The sequence below is a fragment of the Brachycentrus maculatus genome, unplaced genomic scaffold (genome assembly GCF_059751285.1).
Source record: "Brachycentrus maculatus isolate JH-2025_06_01 unplaced genomic scaffold, ASM5975128v1 h1tg000253l, whole genome shotgun sequence".
Taxonomy (NCBI): domain Eukaryota; kingdom Metazoa; phylum Arthropoda; class Insecta; order Trichoptera; family Brachycentridae; genus Brachycentrus; species Brachycentrus maculatus.
Genome location: NW_028281004.1, coordinates 188,539 through 212,976, shown reverse-complemented (window position 1 = coordinate 212,976; position 24,438 = coordinate 188,539). Strand labels below are relative to the sequence as shown.

The 24,438-nt window shown below is 37.0% G+C and overlaps 1 protein-coding gene across 1 annotated transcript; it reads right to left on the bottom strand.

The window, feature by feature from the left end:
- Positions 1 to 22,521, bottom strand: LOC148306095 (non-canonical poly(A) RNA polymerase protein Trf4-1-like). Its single transcript, XM_088265619.1, has 4 exons — positions 22,013 to 22,521; positions 7,592 to 7,785; positions 5,500 to 6,341; positions 1 to 2,383 (listed from the first exon to the last, which is right to left on the bottom strand). Exons 1-4 carry the CDS (start codon positions 22,354 to 22,356, stop codon positions 2,036 to 2,038), a joined length of 1,728 nt encoding a protein of 575 aa, XP_088121745.1. The 5' UTR covers positions 22,357 to 22,521; the 3' UTR covers positions 1 to 2,035.
- Between the last annotated feature and the right edge of the window lie 1,917 nt (positions 22,522 to 24,438).

Genomic DNA, 24,438 nt, shown 5'->3' with positions numbered 1-24,438 from the left:
TTTTTTTTTTTAAACCATTTTTACTTTTTTTTTTTCTCCATGTGCATTGAGAACTGCATTGTGGATTGATTAAGTGATATCTTGATCACAGATTCAAGTGACGACAAGGTGAATGGTTTTAAAATTTAATAATAATTAAAAAAAAAAAACAATTGCATTACGAGTGGACGTTAAATATTGCAAAACAAATGCCATAAATATAAAAAATAGCATAGAAAAGATCACTAAGTACTACATAAAAATGTGATGTAGTGGTTGGGTCAGGTTTTATTTCATACCGGATTAGAATCCGGTTGAAGACAAATTTTTAAAAATTGTCATTAGCGGAAGACTGATCGCATCGCTTTTGTAAAATTTGATCAAATAATCGCGCACTGAGAATAAGGCATACGAGTGTGTGAAAAATCATTTCAAATCTCAATGACATTACACAAGGCCACCATTTTAGAAACGATCGAGATGTAAAATTGTACTTCAAATAAAATAAATTGTCAGATAAAAAGTTTTTTTTTAAATCTAACTTACCTAGTGTACCCGGGTAGGGAAATGTCTCCAGTAATTCAAAATCCTATCCTAGCTATAATTATTATTGTAGTTTTTTTTATTGATTTTTTTCTTTTGCATATTCTAATTTTTGTATTGATTTAAGCACTCACCTCCCAAATGTCTCTTCACACATAAAAATTGTCCATGGTCACTTTCCTTTTAGCCACTTTAAAATTAATTAAATGTCCAACTAGATAAGACACATTTTTTATGAAACTTGTTAGAAACCGGATTGACTTGTCATAAACCGGATTGAATTGTCACAAACCGGATTGATTTGTCACAAACCGGATAGACTTGTGTACCGAATTGATTTATCACAAATTGGATTGCCGCGCCGTAAACCGGGTTGACTTGTCACAAACCGGATAGACTTACTACAATCCCAATAGACTTGCTACAAGTCAGATCGCTCTTCAAAATGGTTTGATCATTTCAAATTGCCCTACAAAATGATTTTATCATTTCAAATTGTCCATATATTATGCTCCTTGAAGCTTTTCAAATACTTGGCCAAAGCGCCAATTCACACAAAACAGTCTTGACTGCGCCGTAACTGCGTTAGGCTATACACCTCCTACCGCCTATTTGGTGTCAATTTTTTTCAGAGATTCAACAAACGTATTTACCATCGTGATTTTCCAGAATTTCGATCAACACATGATTTGAAAAAAATAAATAAAAGCATCCATTTTACTGAGAGAATCTAAGCGTTGCTTTACTTGAGTTGAGCTCATACACAAAATATATAAAGAAATTTTTGTGTATTTGTGTCTTGTACTTATTAGACTATGTCGCCTTAATGACCATTATTTTTGATCGTGAGGAATCGCACTTGGGCCATCTTCATTTGCAAGTGCGATTCCTACAATAAAAAACAGTCATTTGCAAGTGCGATTCCAACAATAAAAAACAGTCAGGAATCTGAATGTCATTGTACACATAAAAAAAATTGCCCATGGTCACTTTCTTTTGGCCTGTTAAAAAAAGTCCAACTACATAAGACACTTATTTAAAAATGAAACTTGTTAGAAACCGGATTGGCTTGTCGCTAACCGGATTGCGTTGACACAAATCCGACAGACTGACAATACATGCAACGCAAAGAACGCCCTTCAACCTTAAAGAAGTAACTCTAAATGAAGGATTGATTTGTCACAAAACCGGATTACATTGACATAAACCCGATAGACTTGTAATGCAAGTAATACAAAGGAGACCTTAAAGAAATATCTCCAAATACTGGATTGTATGTCACAAACCTTGTAATAGAAGTAATGCGAAGGACGCCTAAGTTTACCTTGAAGAAATATCTTTAAATACCGGAATGGAATACACAAACCGGATTAAGAAATATTTCTAAATACCGGATTGGATGAGCAGAGTATTCTGGAGTAGGAAATCACGATGGCAAACGGCTGATAACAACAAAAGATCGCATTCTACAACGCCCCTATCACCCTAGCGCGGCGGGGCGCCTCCTCCGGAATCATCGGCCCGCGTACTCCTGCTGGCGCTTGCCGGCGCCGCCGCCGTGCTGGCCGTGGCCGCCGGGGCCGTGCGGCGCCACGTAGGGCTTCCTCTTCTTGCCGGGGCGCGGCGGGCCGCCGCCCGGGAAGCCCTGGCGCTGCGCGGCCACGTTCTGCGCGGAGCTGTACCGGCGCTGCTTGGCCTGGTGCGGCGGCGCGCGGTGGGGCGCGGCGGGCGCGGGCGGCGCGCGGGGCGTGGCCGGCGGCGGCGGGTGCGCGGTGTAGAGGCTCGGAGGCGTGGCCGCGCTCACGATGATCGTGTTGTTGTTGGGAGAGATGCCACGGCCGTTCAGCTGCTCCTCAGAATCCTGAAAAGGAAAAAAATATACATTTAAACCTGCTCTGTCCCGTGTCCATACAAATATTGCAGAATTAAATAGATACATGCTACATTAAATAGATAATACATATGCAGCATGTGTTTCAAATTAGTATCAATTTATTACATATATCGCTCACTCCTTTCAAGAACGTCATAAATCAAAAAAAATGATTATGCAGGAGAACGTTTTTAAAGTTTAAAAATATAATACAATGTATTAAAAATAAATATCAAGCCACTTATTGAACTTTTTACTGTGCAACAGATCTTTTTAGGTAAAACCTGAAGGTTTTTTCTCCATTTGAAAAATATTTAGTATATTGAAAAATAATAAAACAATACCTTTACTTCAAAATGCAAAAACAACACTTTCTGCCCTATAGCGGGTAAATATTAAGTTAAAAATATGCATCTTTTGCTGGGATATAGTACATTTTCTGGGCATTCCGAAAACATGTACAACTTAAAATTGACGATTTTTGATTTATGACGCTCTTGAAAGGAGTGAGCGATATATGTATTTGATTAACCCTGATTTGTCCAAATACTGGTTCACCGTTCTGGAGGTCCCGGGTTCGACTCCCAGGGGGGTCAAATAAATATAAGTGATTTTTTCACTGTAATATTTATTCAATATTACCCTGGACTGGTACCTGAAGCGGAGGGCTGATCACCTTTCCTTCTTGTGTTAACGATCAAGATAACACTGCGATTATATAATGCAGTGCCCTATGCACCATTGGGGTGCGGATAAGGGTTTGAATGAATTCCAAAAATGGTATCTAAATCGTTAACGTTTTCATATTCAAACATATTCGTCACCCATGATTCTAACTAACTAACTGACCATCACGCCGCCTCCCCGCAGGGGTAGGCAGAGAGAATAGAGCGCCACACCACTCTGTCCTTGCAAACATTCTTCGCCTCTTCCACATTCATGCATCTCCTCATACATACCCGCCGATTGTACCCATGATTATAGCGTTAGAAATTTCCATTTGATTTAGAATCACGGGTGTCTTTTTCGAATATTAAAATGTCAACGATTCAGCTACCATTTTTGGAAAAAAGAGTTTAATTATTTTTTTTGCATTCTGGCCCTCTGGCATTTAACCAGCGATATCAGGGTTGAACAAATATATGCAACAAATTTATACAAATTTAAAACACATATTGCATAGCTAAAAAAAGGTTAATTACTCGCACCCCTACACTGCTTCTTTCAACACCGGATGTCGTCAGTCGAGTCGGTAGTTCGTTTGATTTGCAGTGTTACGGGCACGGTGTAAAAAGGAGGCGGGCATTAAGCGAGCAGAATTTACTTGTTAGTCGATTTTGTATAAGGTGGGCATACATTTAGTTGACAAAAAAGTTCACCCACATATCGCTCACTCCTTTCAACAACGTCATATATCAAAAAACTTGATTTTTCAGGAGAACGTTTTTAAAGTTTAACAATGAACATCAACATTTTGAGTGTGTCCAAATACTTGTTCACAAAATCTGGATTATCTCCAATTACAGGAGTTATTTTCATATATATTTTTTTGACATCTCATCAAAGATGAAGAAGGTTTCTAAATTGGTTCATATGTACAGAACTTCCAAGAATTTGAGTAGTGTGGTTGTCAATAATGGGTAGAATTGGTGAATGTTACACGTGTGTAAAGTGATCACTTAAACCAGCCTATGACGGTCGTCAGCCCCGTAAATGCCCAGACTTTCATATTCTTCTTCATCTTTGATGAGATGTCAAAAAATAATGTGAAAATAAACATCAAGCCAAGCCACTTATTCAACTTTTTACTGTGCAACAGATCTTCTTAGGTAAAACCTGAAGGTTTTTTCTCCATTTGAAAAATATTTAGTATATTTAAATAATTAAACAATACCTTTTGTTCAAAATGCAAAAACAACAGTTTCTACCCTGTAGCGGGTAAATATTGAGTTAAAAATATGCCGCTTTTGCTGGGATATAGTACATTTTCTGGGCATTCCGAAAACATGCACAACTGAAAATTGACGATTTTTGATATATAACATTGTTGAAAGGAGTGAGCGATATATATTTACTTAGGTACAAGTAATTTGGTGCTTTTGCACTTTATTTGGGTCATCAATCCAACCGATATTGAACGCGTGTATGTACGTAATCCTCGAGTGCGAATACGTGCGTTTCCTACGCATATCAAAAGGAAAAAATTTAAACGACCAAGGGGATATTCCTGCTAAGCGGTTATCACAGTCACGGGCACAGCAGAGGGTCACCGGTTCAGAAGCGACGGAGGGGAGGGGGGAAAGAGAGAGACAGAGAGAGGGAGAGAGAGAGAGAGATCAGACGCAACCCAAACCACAACGGAGCACTTGTTAGGACACAATAGTAATGGGCAACTGACCTCCCGCGTCGGGGCATGAACCAAGGACCCCTAAACCTACCCAACAACCACGCGACTGCGCCCAAACTGCGGGTCAAAACAAACAAAAACAAAAATGAATGTCTTGCCATCGTTGTAACCTTTCAACTGCCGGCGGATATTAATATGGCAACACTATGATTTTTTTAGTGTATACCATAATTATCCAAACAGATGTCTCGGATTATACATATAAAATGATATTTATCGGCCATTTTGTTTTGTCCTGTGATTTTCCTTTTTATTTAAGAATGGTTTTATTATTTTTTTTGTATGCTTACTTTAAAATGTTGTGTTATTTCCTTTTGTCCATTTAAAAAAATATATATATATGAATCTATGCAAATTATGATACTATGTACAGCAAAAATGTTGGATAATGTCAAAATTATTTCTATCCATCAGCGATGTTTTTTTAATTATAAGCCCGGAAGGGTTCTTCGGAATTTATCCGAACCCGAATGTTTTTAAACGTAAATATAAAAAACAAGTGTTTTCATTTACAATTATACGAATGTACATGACAGTTTTTTTTAGATTATTTTTATGTAAAAACCTGTAATTGGAATTTTAATTTAAATTTTTTTTTATTATTATTTATACATTTTTTGTAAATTATCCGTTGGTTTTTCAATAAATAAATAAAAGTAAAAAATATATATATGTTTATAGTGGTGAGAATATTTACCATATCGCTGTCGGTATTGCAGGAATCGCTCCCAGAAGACGTCAGGCTTGATATGCTGGGCGGGGCAGGCGTGTACTTGAGGAACTGCGTCTCGAAGGTCTCCCGCACCCAGCGGCGGTACTGCAGCACGTTGTCCGTGACGCGCACGATCCTGCCGAGGATGGAGTTCTTGTTGCAGTCGGAAATAGAGCTGTCCACGGTGGGCGTGACGGCCTGCTGCAGCTTGATATAGCTGTAGTCAAAAGCCGACTTGACTTGCAGAGCCCCGTAGCTAGAGCGGCCGATATCGTTGCCGGCGGTTAGAGGGTCTTCGATGCACAGCATGCTGGGGCGGTAGCCGTCGTTCATCTCCTTTTGGATCTCGTCTTTGGAGACGTAGCAGCCGCCGTTCTTGACGCGGATGGCCGCCTTGACGTAGTTGAACTTGCGGCCGTACAGCTCGAAGAACTCGATGAGTAGGACCCCGAGGTTGACGCGGTCGTTGAGGCGCTCGGGGCGCGGGTGCAGCTGCAGGAAGCTGATGCACATGAGGATGAGCGAGTAGCTGGAGATGCCGCCGGTGAAGACCTCGTTGAGGTCGCGCTGCAGCAGGAACTGCTTGAGCACCATGACCAGCTTGGCCAGCACGGGGTACTTGCGCTTGTACTGCTTGATGAGCTCGGCGCTCTTGACGCCGCTGCTCATGTTGAAGGAGATGTCCACCTTGACGTCCGAGTACTTGTCCGTCATCTTGATGATGGGCACGGTGGCCTTCTCCAGGACCTTGATGGAGTTGGTCTCCGCGATGTCCCTCTCCATGAGCTCCCTCTCCAGGGTCCTCAGGGGGAGTTTCTCCCAGTTTCCTGAAAACAGATTGGAACATCTAAAATTTTCATGTATATAAACCGACAATTCAGGCAAGGAAATTCAGAGTTAAAGATAAAAACATTAATATGTGATGTATGGTCAATGAATTTAACCTTTCTAGGAGTATGGACGTAAATGAACATCGGTGTGAATTTTCCCCAAAGGAGTACGGTTGTCCAAACTCAAAACACAGTAAGTACACAAAAAACGTACTACAAAAAATGTCCCTTACTGTGTTTTAAGTTTGGACAGGCGAGTAGTAGTAATGAATCGTTGGGTAATATATCCAAAATTAAACAAGGTTCATTTGGTTGAATTCTACATTTATTTATGTATATGTTAATACGTGACGCGTTTCGTCATCTTAGGACATTATCAAACACACAGTGTTTGATAATGTCCTAAGAAGAGGAAACGCGTCACGTATTAACATACACATAAATAAATGTAGAATTCAACCAAATAAACCTTGTTTAATTTTGAATATATTACCCAACAATTAACCGGATCCACGCGGCTCGCATAACCGTATGTGTTTTCATAAAACATGGCCCATACGCGGCTAACATAACCGTATGTGTTTTTACTTTGCTCCAAGTTTCGAACCTCAGTTCAACTTGGAGGGATTTTTTCATGGTGTGGAACTTTGGATAAAATAATACGTTAATCCTTGACCTTATGACATCTGTTGAAATATCTGACTAATAATTTGTAACATCACAAGGATAAATAAAAGAGCAGATCCCTGATTTTTCTTGCGGTCGGTAATTAGTCCGCGCCATAATCATGCCCTATATCTGTCTCACTCTCGACGCTACGCATCGCCAGTGGGTAAGAGTGACACACGATGCATGCTTTGATTTATTTATGTTACAATCTTATTTGTTTATATTACGATATATTTCAAGAATAATGTGACACGAGTGTATTATAGAGTACCAAAAAGGCACAATGAATCCCATAGAAAGTTTTTGTTTAGGAAAATAAATCGTTTCTTAACTAAATACATGATAAAAGTAATCATTTTAAAAACGGCAAAATACCTCAGGAACATAGTTGACGCTGTTAAATATGGAATTCTACCAACTGTCTGCAGTAACAATAAAAAAGTATTAATGAACATAGAAGTCCGTCTGTCAGTTGGTATGATGCAAGTTGTATAGTCTGCCAGTCCTGGATATGACGGCACGACTCCATCCCACGATGGGAACTAGCCTTGGCACTAGACTATGGAGGGCAGCCCTACCTATGATGACGAGGTCGATGTCGCTGGTGGGCAGGTAGAGGCCGGTGCGGAAGGAGCCGAAGACCTCGACGGTGGCGTGCGGCCAGAGGCGCCGCACGGCCGTGGCGATGCGGCGCACGGCGTGCCCGCGCACCAGGTGCTCCGTGGGCGTGGGGGACATGTACTCGAAGAAGTGCTCGATCTCCTCGTGCAGCCTGCAACCAAACAACAACCGTGTTCATCATTCCCTGACTATAAGATTTTTTTAATTTTTATTAGTTGCCTTAGAAAATTCTCCTTGCATAGGCAAGTAATATAATATAACAGTAAAAGATTTTTAAAATGTTTGTTAGTTGCCTTAGAAAATTCTCCTTGCATAGGCAAGTAATATAATATAACAGTAAAAGATTTTTAAAATGTTTGTTAGTTGCCTTAGAAAATTCTCCTTGCATAGGCAAGTAATATAATATAACAGTAAAAGATTTTTAAAATGTTTGTTAGTTGCCTTAGAAAATTCTCCTTGCATAGGCAAGTAATATAACATAACAGTAAAAGATTTTTAAAATGTTTATTAGTTGCCTTAGAAAATTCTCCTTGTATAGGCAAGTAATATAATATAACAGTAAAAGATTTTTAAAATGTTTGTTAGTTGCCTTAGAAAATTCTCCTTGCATAGGCAAGTAATATAATATAACAGTAAAAGATTTTGAAAATGTTTGTTAGTTGCCTTAGAAAATTCTCCTTGCATAGGCAAGTAATATAATATAACAGTAAAAGATTTTTAAAATGTTTGTTAGTTGCCTTAGAAAAGTCTCCTTGCGTAGGCAAGCAATATAATATAATAGTAAAAGATTTTTTTAATTTTTACTAGTTGCCTTAGAAAAGTCTCCTTGCATAGGCAAGAAATATAATATAACAGTAAAAGATTTTTAAAATATTTGTTAGTTTGTTAGTTGCCTTAGAAAAGTCTCCTTGCATAGGCAAGTAATATAATATAACAGTAAAAGATTTTTAAAATATTTGTTAGTTTGTTAGTTGCCTTAGAAAATTCTCCCTGCCTTTTAAAAGATTTTCTTTAATTTTCATTAGTTGCCTTGGAAAATTCAAATTGCGTATTTAGCACAAGAATTTATTAAAAAAAAATTAAAAAACTAAACATTGATATCATTTTTATTTCCAACCAGTAAAATGATAAAAAAATATAAAAAAACTAGTTAGATGCTAAATATTCATCTCAAATTTGCAACTCAAATCCAACAGTAAATGAGCCAGTATAAAATGTTGATATATTATTTTGAGATATAAAAAGACTTTGTATTTTGATCCACTCACATTTTTACTAACAACCAACTAGTTTCGGCAACAGCCTGTTGCCCTCTTCAGGGTTTAATTTATGACTCTTTAATTTATGATTCAAAACATAAAATTTTGGTTTTCACAATTTCGCGGGGCACCAGTGAAGAGCCACTGGTTTAGTTAGTCATTTCCATCCGTCCGGAGACTTGCGGCCGCGAGTGTACTCGCCGACGTCACGCGGTATAACAAAAGCTCCGTAATTTGTTTATCTGGCTAATTCGACAAAATCGCGGAAAGAATCTCTTTCGCGCATTTCTTGCGCAACTTACAACATCGTATTTGAAATCTCGTCAAAATATCGAAGGATTATTTTCTTTAACCCTTCGGACGCGTAAATCGTCCAAAGTCGCCCGAATTATTTCTCCTTTGGACGCTTAAATCGACAAGTCAATCCTTCAACATCGTGGCTTTTACAAGCCATAGACAGAAAAGTAAACAAATAAAAGGAAATAAAAGGAATTTTAGTATTTATTTTTAAGAATAATTCATCTTTAATGGAAAATTTACATTTTTCAATTTAAAATTTCAAACTTTTATTTTTTGCTTAACGCGTTCAAAGGGTTAAACCTGGCGGCTCTATTCGTCTATGGTCCACCCTCCCACCCCCCCCCCCTCCCCTCATATTTGTATAACACATTTGTGTTACGATTTGGTAGTGTAGTAGTAAACAAACAATCCACGCTACTACTATTACAGTTCTATAAAACATAAACAATAAACCATATGACGTCATAAAACGTTCGATGACGTATGCGATCGCACGTTTTTCGTTTTATTCAAATATCTAAAGTTGAAACCTTAATATCTCCCTTAGTTCCCTACAGATGTCAATAATGTTACCTTGAGGCAGTATTTGACAACTTATAACAGAGTCGCGCTGTATTTGGCGCCGATCGATCCTCGCGCCGCCCCTGGCGATGACGTAACTAGACAAGTATTGCAACCAGCAGCTGGGAAAAAGGTCACAGCGCACAAATGTGTCATTATCGTTCATAATAAAATCATACATCGCACGGCGGGTGCGAGACCGCGCAAGGTAACACACAGGCGGCCATCACTGCCGGCAGGCGTGCTCATACAGCGTACGGGTTTTTCACATTATTGAACGATTTTTAAAATAAAATTGGACGTTTAATAAAATAAATTGGACGTTTAACGTATCAAATAGGACGCTTGACAAATCAAATAGGATGTTTTACAAAACAAATTGGACGTTATATCAAATTGGATGCATTACATGTCAAAATAGACGTTTAACAAATTAAACTGGACTTTTAATAAATCAAATTGGTAGTTTTATAAACCAAATTGGATGCATTAAAAATCAAAGTGGACGATATACAAATGTGGCGTTCCATCCTCTCTGCCTACCCTTTCGGGGAAACGGCGTGATGGTAGTAGTAGTAGTAGTTTAATAAATCAAATTGGATGCATTACATATCTAAATGGACGTTTTATAAATTAAATTGGACTTTTAATAAATAAAATTGGACGTTTTATAAACCAAATCGGATGCATTAAAAATCAAATTGGACGTATTACAAACCAAATTTGACTTCCTATAAATCAAATTGGACTATAAAAACTTAAATTTGGACGTTTGATAAATCGAATTAAACGCCTTACAAATCGAATTGGACGCCTCACAAATAAAATTGGACGTTTAAGAAAACACATTGGACGTTTAATAAGTCAAATTGGACTTTTAATAAATTAAATTGGACGTTTTATAAACCAAATCGGATGCATTAAAAATCAAATTGGACGTATTACAGACCAAATTTGACTTTCTATAAATAAAATTGGACTATAAAAACTTAAATTTGAAGCCTCACAAATAAAATTGGACGTTTAAGAAAACACATTGGACGTTTAATAAGTCAAATTGGACGCTAAACGAATCAAAATGGAAGTTTTACAAAACAAATTGGACGTTATATAGGATTTTATACAAAAGACTTCTTAATAATATATTCAAAGAAGTACTCGTGATTCAAGTTAGTATTGAAAATCTTGTCTGAAAACTCGAGTACACATCGCGCGCACGGACTATGACAGCGCGCCGCGCAGGCTTGCCAGCCTGACGACTAACGCACTCGCTAGTCTCAAGAATAAAAGATGTGGGCAGGTATTCACACTGGCGGTATATGCAGTAATAGTATCAATCACGTCAGCTTCAAAAATGTTCGATGTTCTTTTTACAGAAAATCATTCATAACTTTTTTAACGTTGTCGCAGTATTGAACCCGTGGAGCGATAAGCGAGTTTACTGCGCTTCATATCCTGATGGGCGAGTCCGCCCACTCAATGTCAACTTACAATGTAAGGAAGTGAACAGACGCTAGTGTTTTCCATAACAAATGAAGTTTTATTCTATGTGAAAAAAATTCGAGCTTTCGATACATAAGACTATTTTAAAATCATATATTTTTAAAAATGGTCAAGCCCCATATATACTGGCAAACGAAGGATGAAAGTAGACTGAATGCAGTCGAAATGCGATCTCTCAGAAGAATGTGCGACAAAACGATGTATGATGGATGTGCGAATAGTGAAATAAGGAAGGGATGCAAAGCTGAGATAAGAGCATTATCGATAAAATTAAGAAAGGTGTGTTGAGATGGTTTGGACATGTGGAACGAATGAGTGAGGAAAGAACGGTGAAACAAATTTATGAGGCGAATGTTAGTGGGAAAAGAAGCAGAGGAAGACCGAGAAAAACATGGCACGATCAGGTATGCCAAATACTTGAAACTGGTCAGGTTAGGAGTCGTAACAATCGGCGGGTATGTATGAGGAGATGCATGAACGTGGAAGAGGCGAACAATGATTGCAAGGACAGAGTGGTGTGGCGCTCTATTCTCTCTGCCTACCCCGGCGGGGAAGCGGCGTGATGGTTAGTTAGTTTTTACTATCAGTCCTAGGCTTAGGCAGGGCCTAAATTACGCACGGAAGTTAACGCATTAACTACGTAGAGTAGATAGCATGTGATATATATGCGGTAAAACGATGTATGATAGATGTTCAAATCGTGATACGAGGAATGCATCACTGAGAAAATTAAGAAAGGTGTGTTGAGATGGTTTGGACATCGCTCACTCCTTTCAACGACGTCATATCGCTCACTCCTTTCAAGAACGTCATAAATAAAATAAAAAATATTTTTCAGGAGAACGTTTTTAAAGTTCAAAAATATAATACAATGTATATAATAAATATCAAGTCACTTATTGAAGTTTTTACTGTGCAACAGATCTTTTTAGGTGAAACCTGAAGGTTTTTTCTCCATTTGAAAAATATTAAGTAAATTTTAAAAAAATAATTAAACAATACCTTTTATTCAAAATGCAAAAACAATACTTTCTGCCCTGTAGCGGGTAAATATTAAGTTAAAAATATGCCGCTTTTGCTGGGATATAGTACATTTTCTGGACATTCCAAAAACTTGCACAACTGAAAATTGTCGAATTTTGATTCATGACGTTCTTGAAAGTAGTGAGCGACATATCAAAAATCATCAATTTTTAGTTGCGCATGTTTTCGGAATGCCCAGAAAATGTACTATATCCCGGCAAAAGTGGCATATTTTTAACTTAATATTTATCCGCTACAGGGCAGAAAGTGTTGTTTTTGCATTTTGAAGAAAAGGTATTGTTTAATTATTTTTTGAAATGTACTAAATATTTTTCAAATGGAGAAAAAATCTTCCGGTTTTACCTAAAAATATCTGTTGCACAGTAAAAAGTTCAATAAGTGGTTAACTTAATATTTACCCGCTACAGGGCAGAAAGTGTTGTTTTGCATTTTGGGCTCCTGTTCGACAAACCGGTAAGCCGTGCTTTATTTGGTCCTAAACCAAGTCTCAAAGAATAGCCTCCACTGCGTTTTATCCTCTCGGACAGCCAAAATTGGAATATCTTGATGCTCTGTTGCGCGGTGATATGGGCACGTTCCCACGCTAACATCCGGCCGGAATATAGTCCCACTATCGGTATAGGGTAGACTGGGTACGGTTGAAACAAAGGACGGTTGAAACAGAGCAAATATCTTGCAAACCGTATTCGGTAGGGTGAAGGGTCCAAGGGACGAACAAAGTGGACAACAAGTTCAAACACAAATATCAGTGTTGCATCGCTCGCCGCACTGTGCAGTTGCTTGTAGGAGGTCCTATTGTATTTTGATAACCAAAAGTAAGTATTTTTGTTCTGAGAATTTTCCTTTTATTACGGTTTCTATTGAAACGATATTATTGAGTATGATTTCGTGTTTGAAATGAAGCTTGTAGAACACGATATAGTGATTAGTTTTAATGTGCCATTATTGTTAACAATACTATTTTCTGTTTTCCACCTAAAGGAGGGGTTGGGGACGGTTGAAACATTTTTTGTGGGTACGGTTGAAACAACATATTTTTTCAGTTTTCCTGTTTTCTAGATGCCGAGAGTACGCGCAAGAAAGACTTCGAGAGGAGAGGTCGACTTGTCGAGGTATACATACGCTGATGAGGAGGTTAAAGCAGGAGATTCACTGCGAAAAGCGTCGGAAAAGCATGGATTAAACCACTGTTCGCTCATTAGATATATACGAAAGCGATATGCATCTGGTGAAGAAAAAAATGGGATATGAACCCCACAACGAAGTTTTTAATAAAGAGCAGGAGCAGGAGCTTGCAAAATACTTGCTACTAAAAAAAAAGAGAAAGAAGAGATAAGAAAGGAGCATGAAATAAGGTTGAAACGGATGAAAACTAAGTAAGTGAAGAAAAGATTGGATGGAGGAAAAAGTAGAAGGATCGTTGAAGGAAAAAATAATCATAATACGCAACAGGAATCATCATCAAAAGAGGATGAGTGCTATTGTCTTGTTTGTCTGTTACTGTATTCAGAGAGCAGATCCGGTGAAAAGTGGATACAGTGCACCACTTGTAAACTGTGGGCTCAAGAAGACTGCACAAAAGGTGGTCTTAGCTATGTTTGCCACAATTGCGACTCGGAATGATCCCAAAGCTAGATTTCCGCTTGATTTATGACTAATCACAATGACAGAAGTGTTTCCTTTTAGTTTATTCACAGATTATTTTCGTTCGAATTGTTTTTTTTTTAAATGCTATTGTTTTTAGTTGTTTTTGTTCATTACATTTCTGTAGACTGATTAATAATGTCATGCGGTGCCATAATTATTTATAACACAAAAATAAATAATGAATAAAACGTCTTACAATATAAATATTGATTTATTTGCGTGTGTTTCAACTGACCCCAATCACTGTTTCAACTGCCCCTGGTATGGGGACGGTTGAAACAAATCGGATATATTTTTTAAATTTGATCTGCCACTTAAAATAACACACCGGGTACTGAAATTATACTTCCCATTAGTAGACAGAAACACGCTCTTGTATTTAATGCATCTTCATCATCGCTTGACTTGTAAAGAGCAATACTATGGACAATATAAGCAAAATTGTTTCAACCGTACCCAGTCTACCCTACCACTCCGCGGCCGCGGAGCGCGGAGGCCATTAGTGCTTTTCATTCACTCATTCATTCATTCATTTTATCTCTTACGAATCAATGAATCTGTGAATGAATGAATGAATGACGAATCACACGCACTTTTCTTTGTGGGGCTCGTTTGATAGCTGGATGAAAAATTGTTGATTTTGATCGACGTCTCGACAAAGATGAAGAAGAATGTGAAAGTCTCGGTATGTACGGGGCCTACGGCCCGTCATAGGCTGGTTAAGTGATCACTTTATACACGTTTTGTCCGCCTCCGTAGTGTAATGGTCAGCATGCTCGGCTACCGTTCTGGAGGTCCCGGGTTGGATTCCCAGGGGGGTTTAATAAATAGAAGTGATTTTTTCACTCTAATATTTATTCAATATTACCCTGGACTGGTACCTGAAGTGGAGGGCTGATCACCTTTCCTTCATGTGTAAACGATCGAGATAACACTGCGTTTATATGAAGCAGTGGCCTATGCACCATTGGGGTGCGGTAAGGGTTTTATTATTTATTATTATACACGTGTATTGTTCACGATTCTACAACTTTCTCCTCTTCACACTCGTCCTGTTTTTACTAATTATTATAACAGCATTCTTATATGGTGAACTTTTAGACAATTTTAATGCAACATTTTGTAATGAAAAATGAAAATTATATTTTCTGGCGTTTCTCATGTATGTGATTATATTATAATCCAGGATTCGGATCTCACATACTAATATAAGAGTATTTACATCATTTCGAGTGTGTCCAAATACTTGTTCACAAAATCTGGATTATCTCCAATTACAGGAGTTATTTTCATATTATTTTTTGACATCTCATCAAAGATGAAGAAGAATATGGAAGTCTGGCCATTTACGGGGCTGACGACCGTCATAGGCTGGTTTAAGTGATCACTTTACACGCGTGTAACATTCACCAATTCTACCCATTATTGAAAGTTCAATACATACATGTATATGAACCAATTTAGAAACCTTGTTCTTGAATCACTAGAACTTCACTAGAGACATCTATTGGTGAGATGAAAATAAGCTTTTTATTGAGCAAAAACTCTTATATTAGTATGTGAGGTCCGAATCCTGGATTATAACCACACACATGAGAAACGCCAGAAAATATCGTTTTCATTTTTATTATTTTAGCTTATAATTTGACCAGATAATTTATTAACAACATTTTATTATTTGACATTTAATTTTTTTATTTTTTATTTGGTCACACTCAAAATGTTGTACATATATCCTTTTCTTTAAATCCTTATCCGCACCCCAGTGGTGCATAGGGCACTGCATATAAACGCAGTGTTATCTTGATCGTTAACACATGAAGGAAAGGTGATCAGCCCTCCGCCTCAGGTACCAGTCCAGGGTAATATTGAATAAATATTATAGTGAAAAAAAACACTTATATTTATTTGACCCCCCCTAGAAATCGAGCCCGGGACCTCCAGAACGGTAGCCGAGCGTGCTGACCATTACACTACGGAGGCGGACTAACATGTTAATACAATTTTTATATTATTATTTTTTTTTAATTTTTGTTTTTTTTTTTTTTAATTATTAGATTATATACATAACATACTGGAGCAATTATAATCATTTACAGTATAAAGGTTTTTCAATGTGATAATTACACCTGGACTTTAATTAATTCACTTTCTACTTGTCCCTTCCAATGCTAAGCAACCATCGACGGACACTGTTCTCAAAGACCTGATCACTCCTGGAAATCTTAATGGTTTCGGGCAGCAAATTAAATATCTTTAATGTTATTATTTATTGATTCGGCATTAACTTTGTGGAATGACATGATTATTTTAATTAAATTAAATTTTATTTGCAAATCATATCACGGAAACTAACCACTCATTTGACTCTCACACACTTAAATTATTACACTCTGTTACAAATAAAGGTCAAGTCATGAATAATTTAGAAAATTTAATTTCAGATAAAACAATAATTAATAATATACTGTTTCAAAATACGTCACCATTATTATCAATGTTTCCTTTTACAAAAAATGTTGTTCCTTAACCCCCCTACCTATATTTATTAACCTATACTATATATATACACCTAAATATATTTTTATTCCTTAGTTTTAATTTGTACCAGAAGATGAAAACAATTGTCGTTTTCGAAACTAATAATAAAACCCTTATCCGCACTCCAATGGTGCATAGGGCACTGCGTCATATAAACGCAGTGTTATCTTAATCGTTTACACATGAAGGAAAGGTGATCAGCCCTCCGCTTCAGGTACCAGTCCAGGGTAATATTGAATAAATATGACAGTGAAAAAATCACTTGTGTTTATTTTACCCCCCTTGGGAATCGAACCCGGGACCTCCAGAACGGTAGGCGAGCATGCTGACCAACAGGCGAGTAACAACAACAAATCCTATAATTGGAGATAATCCACATTTGTGAACGAGTATTTGGACACACTCAAAATGTTGTAGATATTTTGATTTTGCAGCCGATCTTCATCTCAGGGTTTTCCCATATAGAATTTTTTAATTTAGAGATTTCAATAACTAAGAATTTAGAATTTTAGAGCACCTAACGTCATTACATAATGTTTGGATATCTGTGCAGATAAGCACACAATATTTGCAGACGTTCGCTCTGAACCGCGTTAGACAATATTACAAGGTCGGGGAGATAAAAAAATATATATATCAGCTGATAGCAAAAATGCCAAATTATGTAAACGAATAATCAAAATGTCACCCGATCTCTATGTGAAAAATCGTAAAGGTCTCATTTTTGTTCATACCGTTTTTGTATTGAAAAAATATTGTTTTCTTCTAAACGTATACATGGTTTTGAAAACAAAACAGTCATTGAAAGGTAATAATAATAATAATAAAACCCTTATCCGCACCCCAGTGGTGCATAGGGCACTGCATCATATAAACGCACTGTTATCTTGATCGTTTACGCATGAAGGAAAGGTGATCAGCCCTCCGCTTCAGGTACCAGCCCAGGGTAATATTGAATAAATATTAGGGTGATAAAATCACTTAAATTTATTTGAACCCCCCTTGGGAATCGAACCCGGGACCTACAGAACGGTAGCAGAGCGTGCTGACCATTACACTACGGAGGCGGACAAAGGTAAGGAGTTAAAAAAATGATGAAAAAAAATTCTATACATTTCCTAAAAAGTCCAATTTCATAACACATATTTTTTTTTCAAATCGCCTGGGAATGCACGACCGACCTCTTGTGCGGCCGTCCGCGTTCTGGAATTGAATTGGGTATTATCACTCGGGAGGAATATCTAATTTAACATACTCAACCTTTATGACGTCATATCGCTCACTCCTTTCAAGAACGTCATAAATCAAAAAACTTGATTATTCAGGAGAACGTTTTTAAAGTTTAAAAATATAACACAATGTATTAAAAATAAATATCAAGCCACTTATTGAACTTTTTGCTGTGCAACAGACCTTTTTAGGTAAAACCTGAAGGTTTTTTCTCCATTTGAAAAATATTTAATAGATTTTAAAAAATAATTAAACAATACCTTTTCTTCAAAATGCAAAAGCAACATTTTCTGCCCTGTAGCGGGTAAATATTAAGTTAAAAATATGCCGCTTTTGCTGGGATATAGTACATTTTCTGGGCATTCCGAAAACATACACAACTGAAAATTGACAATTTTTGATATATGACGTTCTTGAAAGGAGTGAGCGATATGGTTTATTGTCTATGGTTTATAGAGCTGTAATAGTAGTAGTATGGATTGTTTGTTTACCACTACACTACCATTTGTGTTATACAAATATTAGGGGAGGGGAGGGGGGGTGGCAGGGTGGACCATAGACATCGACAAATAGAGCCGCCAATAATTTAGCAATGTTACCAACATTAAAATAACTCCATCGTTTCTGTGACGTCATTCATTGCCAACTTACGAAAATAACGTTTTCTCCAAGGCGAATTTTCCAAAAGAAAATGATGAATGAAAGTATTGATTATATCGGCTGTTATAAACACTTCACGAGTCTAATACAATCCTTTATAGGTTGAGGTCCATCGTTTCTGTGACGTCATTCATTGCCAACTTACGAAAATAACGTTTTCTCCAAGGCAAATTTTCCAAAAGGAAATGATGAATGAAAATATTGATTATATCGGCTGTTATAAACACTTCACGAGTCTAATACAATCCTTTATAGGTTGAGGTCCATCGTTTCTGTGACGTCATTCATTGCCAACTTACGAAAATAACGTTTTCTCCAAGGCAAATTTTCCAAAAGGAAATGATGAATGAAAATATTGATTATATCGGCTGTTATAAACACTTCACGAGTCTAATACAATCCTTTATAGGTTGAGGTCCATCGTTTCTGTGACGTCATTCATTGCCAACTTACGAAAATAACGTTTTCTCCAAGGCAAATTTTCCAAAAGGAAATGATGAATGAAAATATTGATTATATCGGCTGTTATAAACACTTCACGAGTCTAATACAATCCCTTATAGGGTGAGTATGTTAAATTAGATATTCCTCCCGTCTGACAAAAGATCCATTCCCTCTTTGAATGAAAAAATGAAGCGTGAATATGATGTAGGTACTCTCTCCTTGACAAGAGTCATTAGGTTAGTTAATTTTTGGATGAGAGATTGACCCAGAGAAGCCGAGGTCAAATACATAACTACACCTATTTACTTAGATAATTATGTACCTTGGAGCCTCAACTAACGTTAATTGTCGCTTTTTTCAAATAGGAAAATAATTCACAACATTTTGAGTGTGTCCAAATACTTGTTCACATATAAATAATATAAATAAAACCCCAATGGTGCATAGGGCACTGCGTAATACAAACGCAGTGTTATCTTGGTCGTTTACGCATGAAGGAAAGGTGATCAGTTCTCCGCTTCAGGTACCAGTCCAGGGTAGTATTGATTAAACATTTTGAGTGTCCAGATACATGTTCACATGTAAATAATATAAATAAAACCCTTATCCGCACCCAAATGGTGGATAGGGCGCTGCGTTATATAAACGCAGTGTTATCTTGATCGTTTACACATGAAGGAAAGGTGATCAGCCCTCCGCTTCATGTGCCAGTCTAGGGTAGTATTGAATAAATAGTACAGTGAAAAAATCACTTATTTTATTTTAACCCCCCCCCTGGGAATCGAACCCGGGACCTCCAGAACGGTAGCTGAGCGTGCTGACCATTACACTACGAAGGCGAACAAACATACTTGTTCACAAGTCTGGATTATCTCCAATTATAGGAGTTATTTTTTGCAAAAGCTTCTTTTCATCTCACCAATAGATGTCTCTAGTGAAGTTCTAGTGATTCAGGAACAATGTTTCTAAATTGGTTCATATATAAATAGAACTTGATAGATTTTGAGTAGTGTGGTTGTCAATAATGGGTAGAATTGGTGAATGTTACACGTGCGTAAAGTTATCACTTAAACCAGCCTATGACGGTCGTCAGCCCCGTAAATGGCAAGACTTCCATATTCTTCTTCATCTATGTTGAGATATCAAAAAATAAGTTGTTTTATTCATATAAAATACAGTTGCGCTAAGAAACGTCAGTACAAAATTTTAATCTAATAAAATATATATGAACAATATTTTTTGTAGTTGTCTTGTTTTTCTAGTTACTGTTTATGAATTTTTTTTTTAAATTACCGTATAAGTGACTTTGAAATCTAGCTACGGCTTATGCAACACCGTTTATCATGTCCCTACTCAGGCTTCAACTTTATAAGTTTCATAACCTTTGCCTACTTGCGAGTGGATTTACTCTTTATGTTTAAAGTAACTATAATTTCATGTAATTCATGAGTGAAAGTTCTAGGCAAAAACACTCGCTATGCACTGTTTATGCAATAACTAAATCTGGTATTTTTATCATATTTATATGGTATTTATGTCAAACTTGTTAACCTGAGTTGAAACGGAAAAAAAATCGACAAGAATCAACTGTAAAATACGCCAAAACGCGTGAGACGCGGCCCGTCAAAAAGAGCCAGGCGGGAACGCGTAAATTCACAGGTGAATTATTGTGATTGTCATAATATTCCAGCGCGACGGTCGGTGGTCAATCACCCAATTTGACGAGACGGCGTCGACCTACGCGCGCCATTTCCACCAGCACACCTACCCGGCCGCGCGACGCGGAAATGTGACAGCCACTGCCGCCTAGATCGTATATGCGGTGCCGTGCCGCGAGCAAGGTTGGCAACCTCGCGCGCGGGTAGGAAGGGCGGGTGATTCGAAACGAGGTGCCTTCAAATATATATATATATTTTTAGTGTAAGCCTAGTGGCCTGTTTTAAAGAGGGAGCCTACTGCGGTGTCGACTCCCAGCTATCCATCTTTTTGGTATGTAATACATACTTATATTCTAAGATTAAATGTAAATAAGAAATAGTTAGACATTGGATAGAACATTTTTCCGCAAAGTGTGTGCAGCAGCACACTGGTGTACCAGTTTTGTGAAAATAACATAATTACTCCAAATTTTTATTGCCTGTGCTCAGTTACGTAGGTTCACATTTCGCATTAAACATAATGTTACCATAATAAGAAAAGTTCGAAAAGTAAGAAGAAAAGTGTGATTCAATTGATTCAATTACAATTTTAAATGATTTAATAAACCTTAAATTCGATATACTTTACAAAATTAGATTTATGTGCTTAAAAATTATATACTTTTACTACGAAATACAAGGCACTAATCTCCGTTCCAATTTACAGGACCCAAATTGCACGATTATCTTCAAATCATGCCCGTGTACATTACAACGCCTAGACTACATTAATACAAACTATTTTATGTATTGTTTGACGTTTTTTACCAATAAAGATTTTTACAGCCATCCAAAAACCGTGATTGCAAAAATTCCACGCAGTAATCTTTTTAAAATGAGTTTATAGATAACAGCTGATGCGACGTTGCCAAGCCAGAAGCGCGGCCTGCGTTTAATTTGATATAGAAGGCACTGCAGAAACGAAAGCGAGCGCGATTTATTTTTTAATTTTCATTTCTACAATGAGGCTGTACTGGACCTCGTGAGCAATGCGAATGTAGTACTTATTAATAAGAGCACGGGTCAAGGCTAGAAAAAATCTTATTTTGCGTTTAACCGCTTTTTCGCCAAGGGTACGGGATATTATTCGGCAAGTACCCATTCCTGCGCCCAAGGAATTAAATTTTACTAAGAACGTACCATGTAGCCAGGTTATAGAGCCGTTAATAGTAAATAGTACCCGTTTTAGCGAAGAGCTAGGCAGATTTTATGACAGCGATGTTCTAGGCTGTCACCTGATCCGCGGCGAACGTAATTTAGACCGTTCAAAAAATAAACACAATGACATATTAACCCTATTTCGTGGCACAATAGATGCGGAATCTTAATTAGATCGGATTCTGCGCCCAAGATGTATGGCGCCGTTTTAGTAAATACCCATTCTAGCGACCAGCAGGCTCTCGTGACAGATGATGTCCTAGACTCTGTCACCCGATACTTGACGGACGAGAAGCTCGGGTAATTGGATAAATAAATAGAGTGACGTATTTACCCGAATATCCCGGGGGAGTAGTGGAAGTCCGGCACCCTCCACGGACATCCACCGAACTCGCCGATGAGAGCAGCGTGGTTCTTATTCATGTTGAACGTCGACGCTCGGTTGTCTACCATTTTCCTCCTGGCGGGGTTGTAATAATTGGTATTCCTATTGTCACTGTCGTGGATCGGTATGTAGTCCGGGGTCTTGATCATGTTTATGTTGTTGATGTAAAAGGGGTCCGAGTTATTCTTCTTGGAGAGATCGCTCTGCGGATGCTCCGCTTCCCAAATGCGGAGCCAGAGCTGCTTCGCGGGTCCTTCTTGTTCGGGCTGGTACCACGCCACGGCGGGATCCATTCAGCCGGAAGAAGGCACAGATTGTTAACGAACACACCCAGGTTACTTTTTCACATCGGTTCGGGTAGGATTAACACAAGTAAATATAAAATAATCGGGAATAAGTCACACCTTGCACGACACGGATTGCACGCATGGAGGTTAGATGGCTGACTGCCGACAGATGGCGCCGCCGTCGCACTGCCGGAGTCAACTCAATTACGCAACAATTCCCTATTTACAAGTTCTGGGAGATTCAAACAATCTCCACGATTGATAACGGATAAAATTGGAAATTCCTAACGTGGAGGAAAACGAATTTTATTTTATTTAATTCCGATAAGTAATATTCATAGTACACGGGATACTAAGGTAAAGTTACGGAAGATTCAAATAACGTTTCTATTAATAACAGACGAAATAAATATTTAGGTGGTGTTTTATGAAAACCGCAGTTATTAATAATTTATGATAATTGTATCAAAATTGTTTTAAATTGTTAACTTTACTTTACTTTTTGTTGTACTAAAGTACATGCTAAAGCCTGTAAGTATTTTTCTAGGGATATTAGTAAGGCTATGTCTAAAAAGCCAAAATGCAGATAAATTACATATCGCTCACTCCTTTCAAGAACGTCATAAATCAAAATACTTGATTTTTCAGGAGAACGTTTTTAAAGTTTAAAAATATAACACAATGTATTAAAAATAAATATCAAGCCACTTATTGAACTTTTTACTGTGCTATAGATCTTTTTAGGTAAAACCTGAAGGTTTTTCCTCCATTTGAAAAAAATTGTAAATTAAAAAAAAAATAATTAAACAACACCTTTTCTTCCAAATGCAAAAACCACACTTTCTGCCATGTAGCGGGTAAATATTAAGTTAAAAATATGCCTCTTTCGCTGGGATATAGTTCATCTTCTGGGCATTTCAAAAACATGCACACCTGAAAATTGTCGATTTTTGATTTATGACGTTCTTGAAAGGAGTGAGCGATATATCGCTCACTCCTTTCAACAACGTCATATTTAAAAAAAAATCGTAAATTTTCACCTGCGCGTGTTTTCGGAATGCCCAGAAAATGTACCATATCCCAGCAAAAGCGGCATATTTTAAACTTAATATTTACCCGCTACAGGGCAGAAACTGTTGTTTTTGCATTCTGAAGTTTTCTTGGTAAAAGAAAGATCAACAAAACGACAACGCATCAAATAAATAAATAAATATTTCAAGTCAAACTGGTAATTTGTTTATATTACATTTATGCGATCAAGTATCGATATATTTGATTTAAATTAGCCATATTTAGGTTATTTTGTATTTCAATTGTGTCGCCAGAATGTTCAAATATCGTCTGCTTTGAAATTGAGCGAAATCGGACATTTTTATCGCGGAAAAGATAAAAATGCCTTCCAGTTACATTGTTGCAAGGTATTCGAATACCACTTCTGGTGATAACTAACTGAACCGGACATTCTTTTTACAAAAACTAACAATATATTTTATTTTAGGTAAAATTTGAGATAAATCTTGAAACGCATAGAATGAATTTCCTTTATAGTTATATTTCGATAATTTTCTTTGCCTCATTAATAAAAGCAAAGCGCCCGTTAGGCAGTATTTTACAAGAGTCGCCATATAAATTCACCGAAATTATTATTAGTTTTACTATCATCACCATCATCATCGTCATCATACTCATCATCATCACTATTGTTGAAGTGAAACTTCTTATTGGATGAGAATTGAGAGCGGAATTTCAAGGACGCATCACGTTTATTTGGCACATTTAGTAACATGAGAGAGAAGAAAGATGTATCGTAGTTAGAAGGAGAAAGAAAGCTGAACATTCAGACGTCACGGGAGTGGAGCAAAAGAGAGCGACGATATATATATATATATATATATATATATATATATATATATATATATATATATATATATATATATATATATATTTATATATATATATATATATATATATATATATATATATATATATATATATATATATATATATATATATATATATATATATATATATACATATATATATATATATACATATATATGTGTATATATATATATATATATATATATA

Coding starts and splice junctions, on each gene's coding strand:
- LOC148306095 (XM_088265619.1), bottom strand. CDS start 22,356: ATGGATCCCGCCGTGGCGTGGTACCAGCCCGAACAAGAAGGACCCGCG. Junction 7,786..22,012: donor TACTCCCCCGGGATATTCGG/GTAAATACGTCA, acceptor GTTTGGTTGCAG/GCTGCACGAGGAGATCGAGC. Junction 2,384..5,499: donor GCAATACCGACAGCGATATG/GTAAATATTCTC, acceptor TTTCCTTTTCAG/GATTCTGAGGAGCAGCTGAA.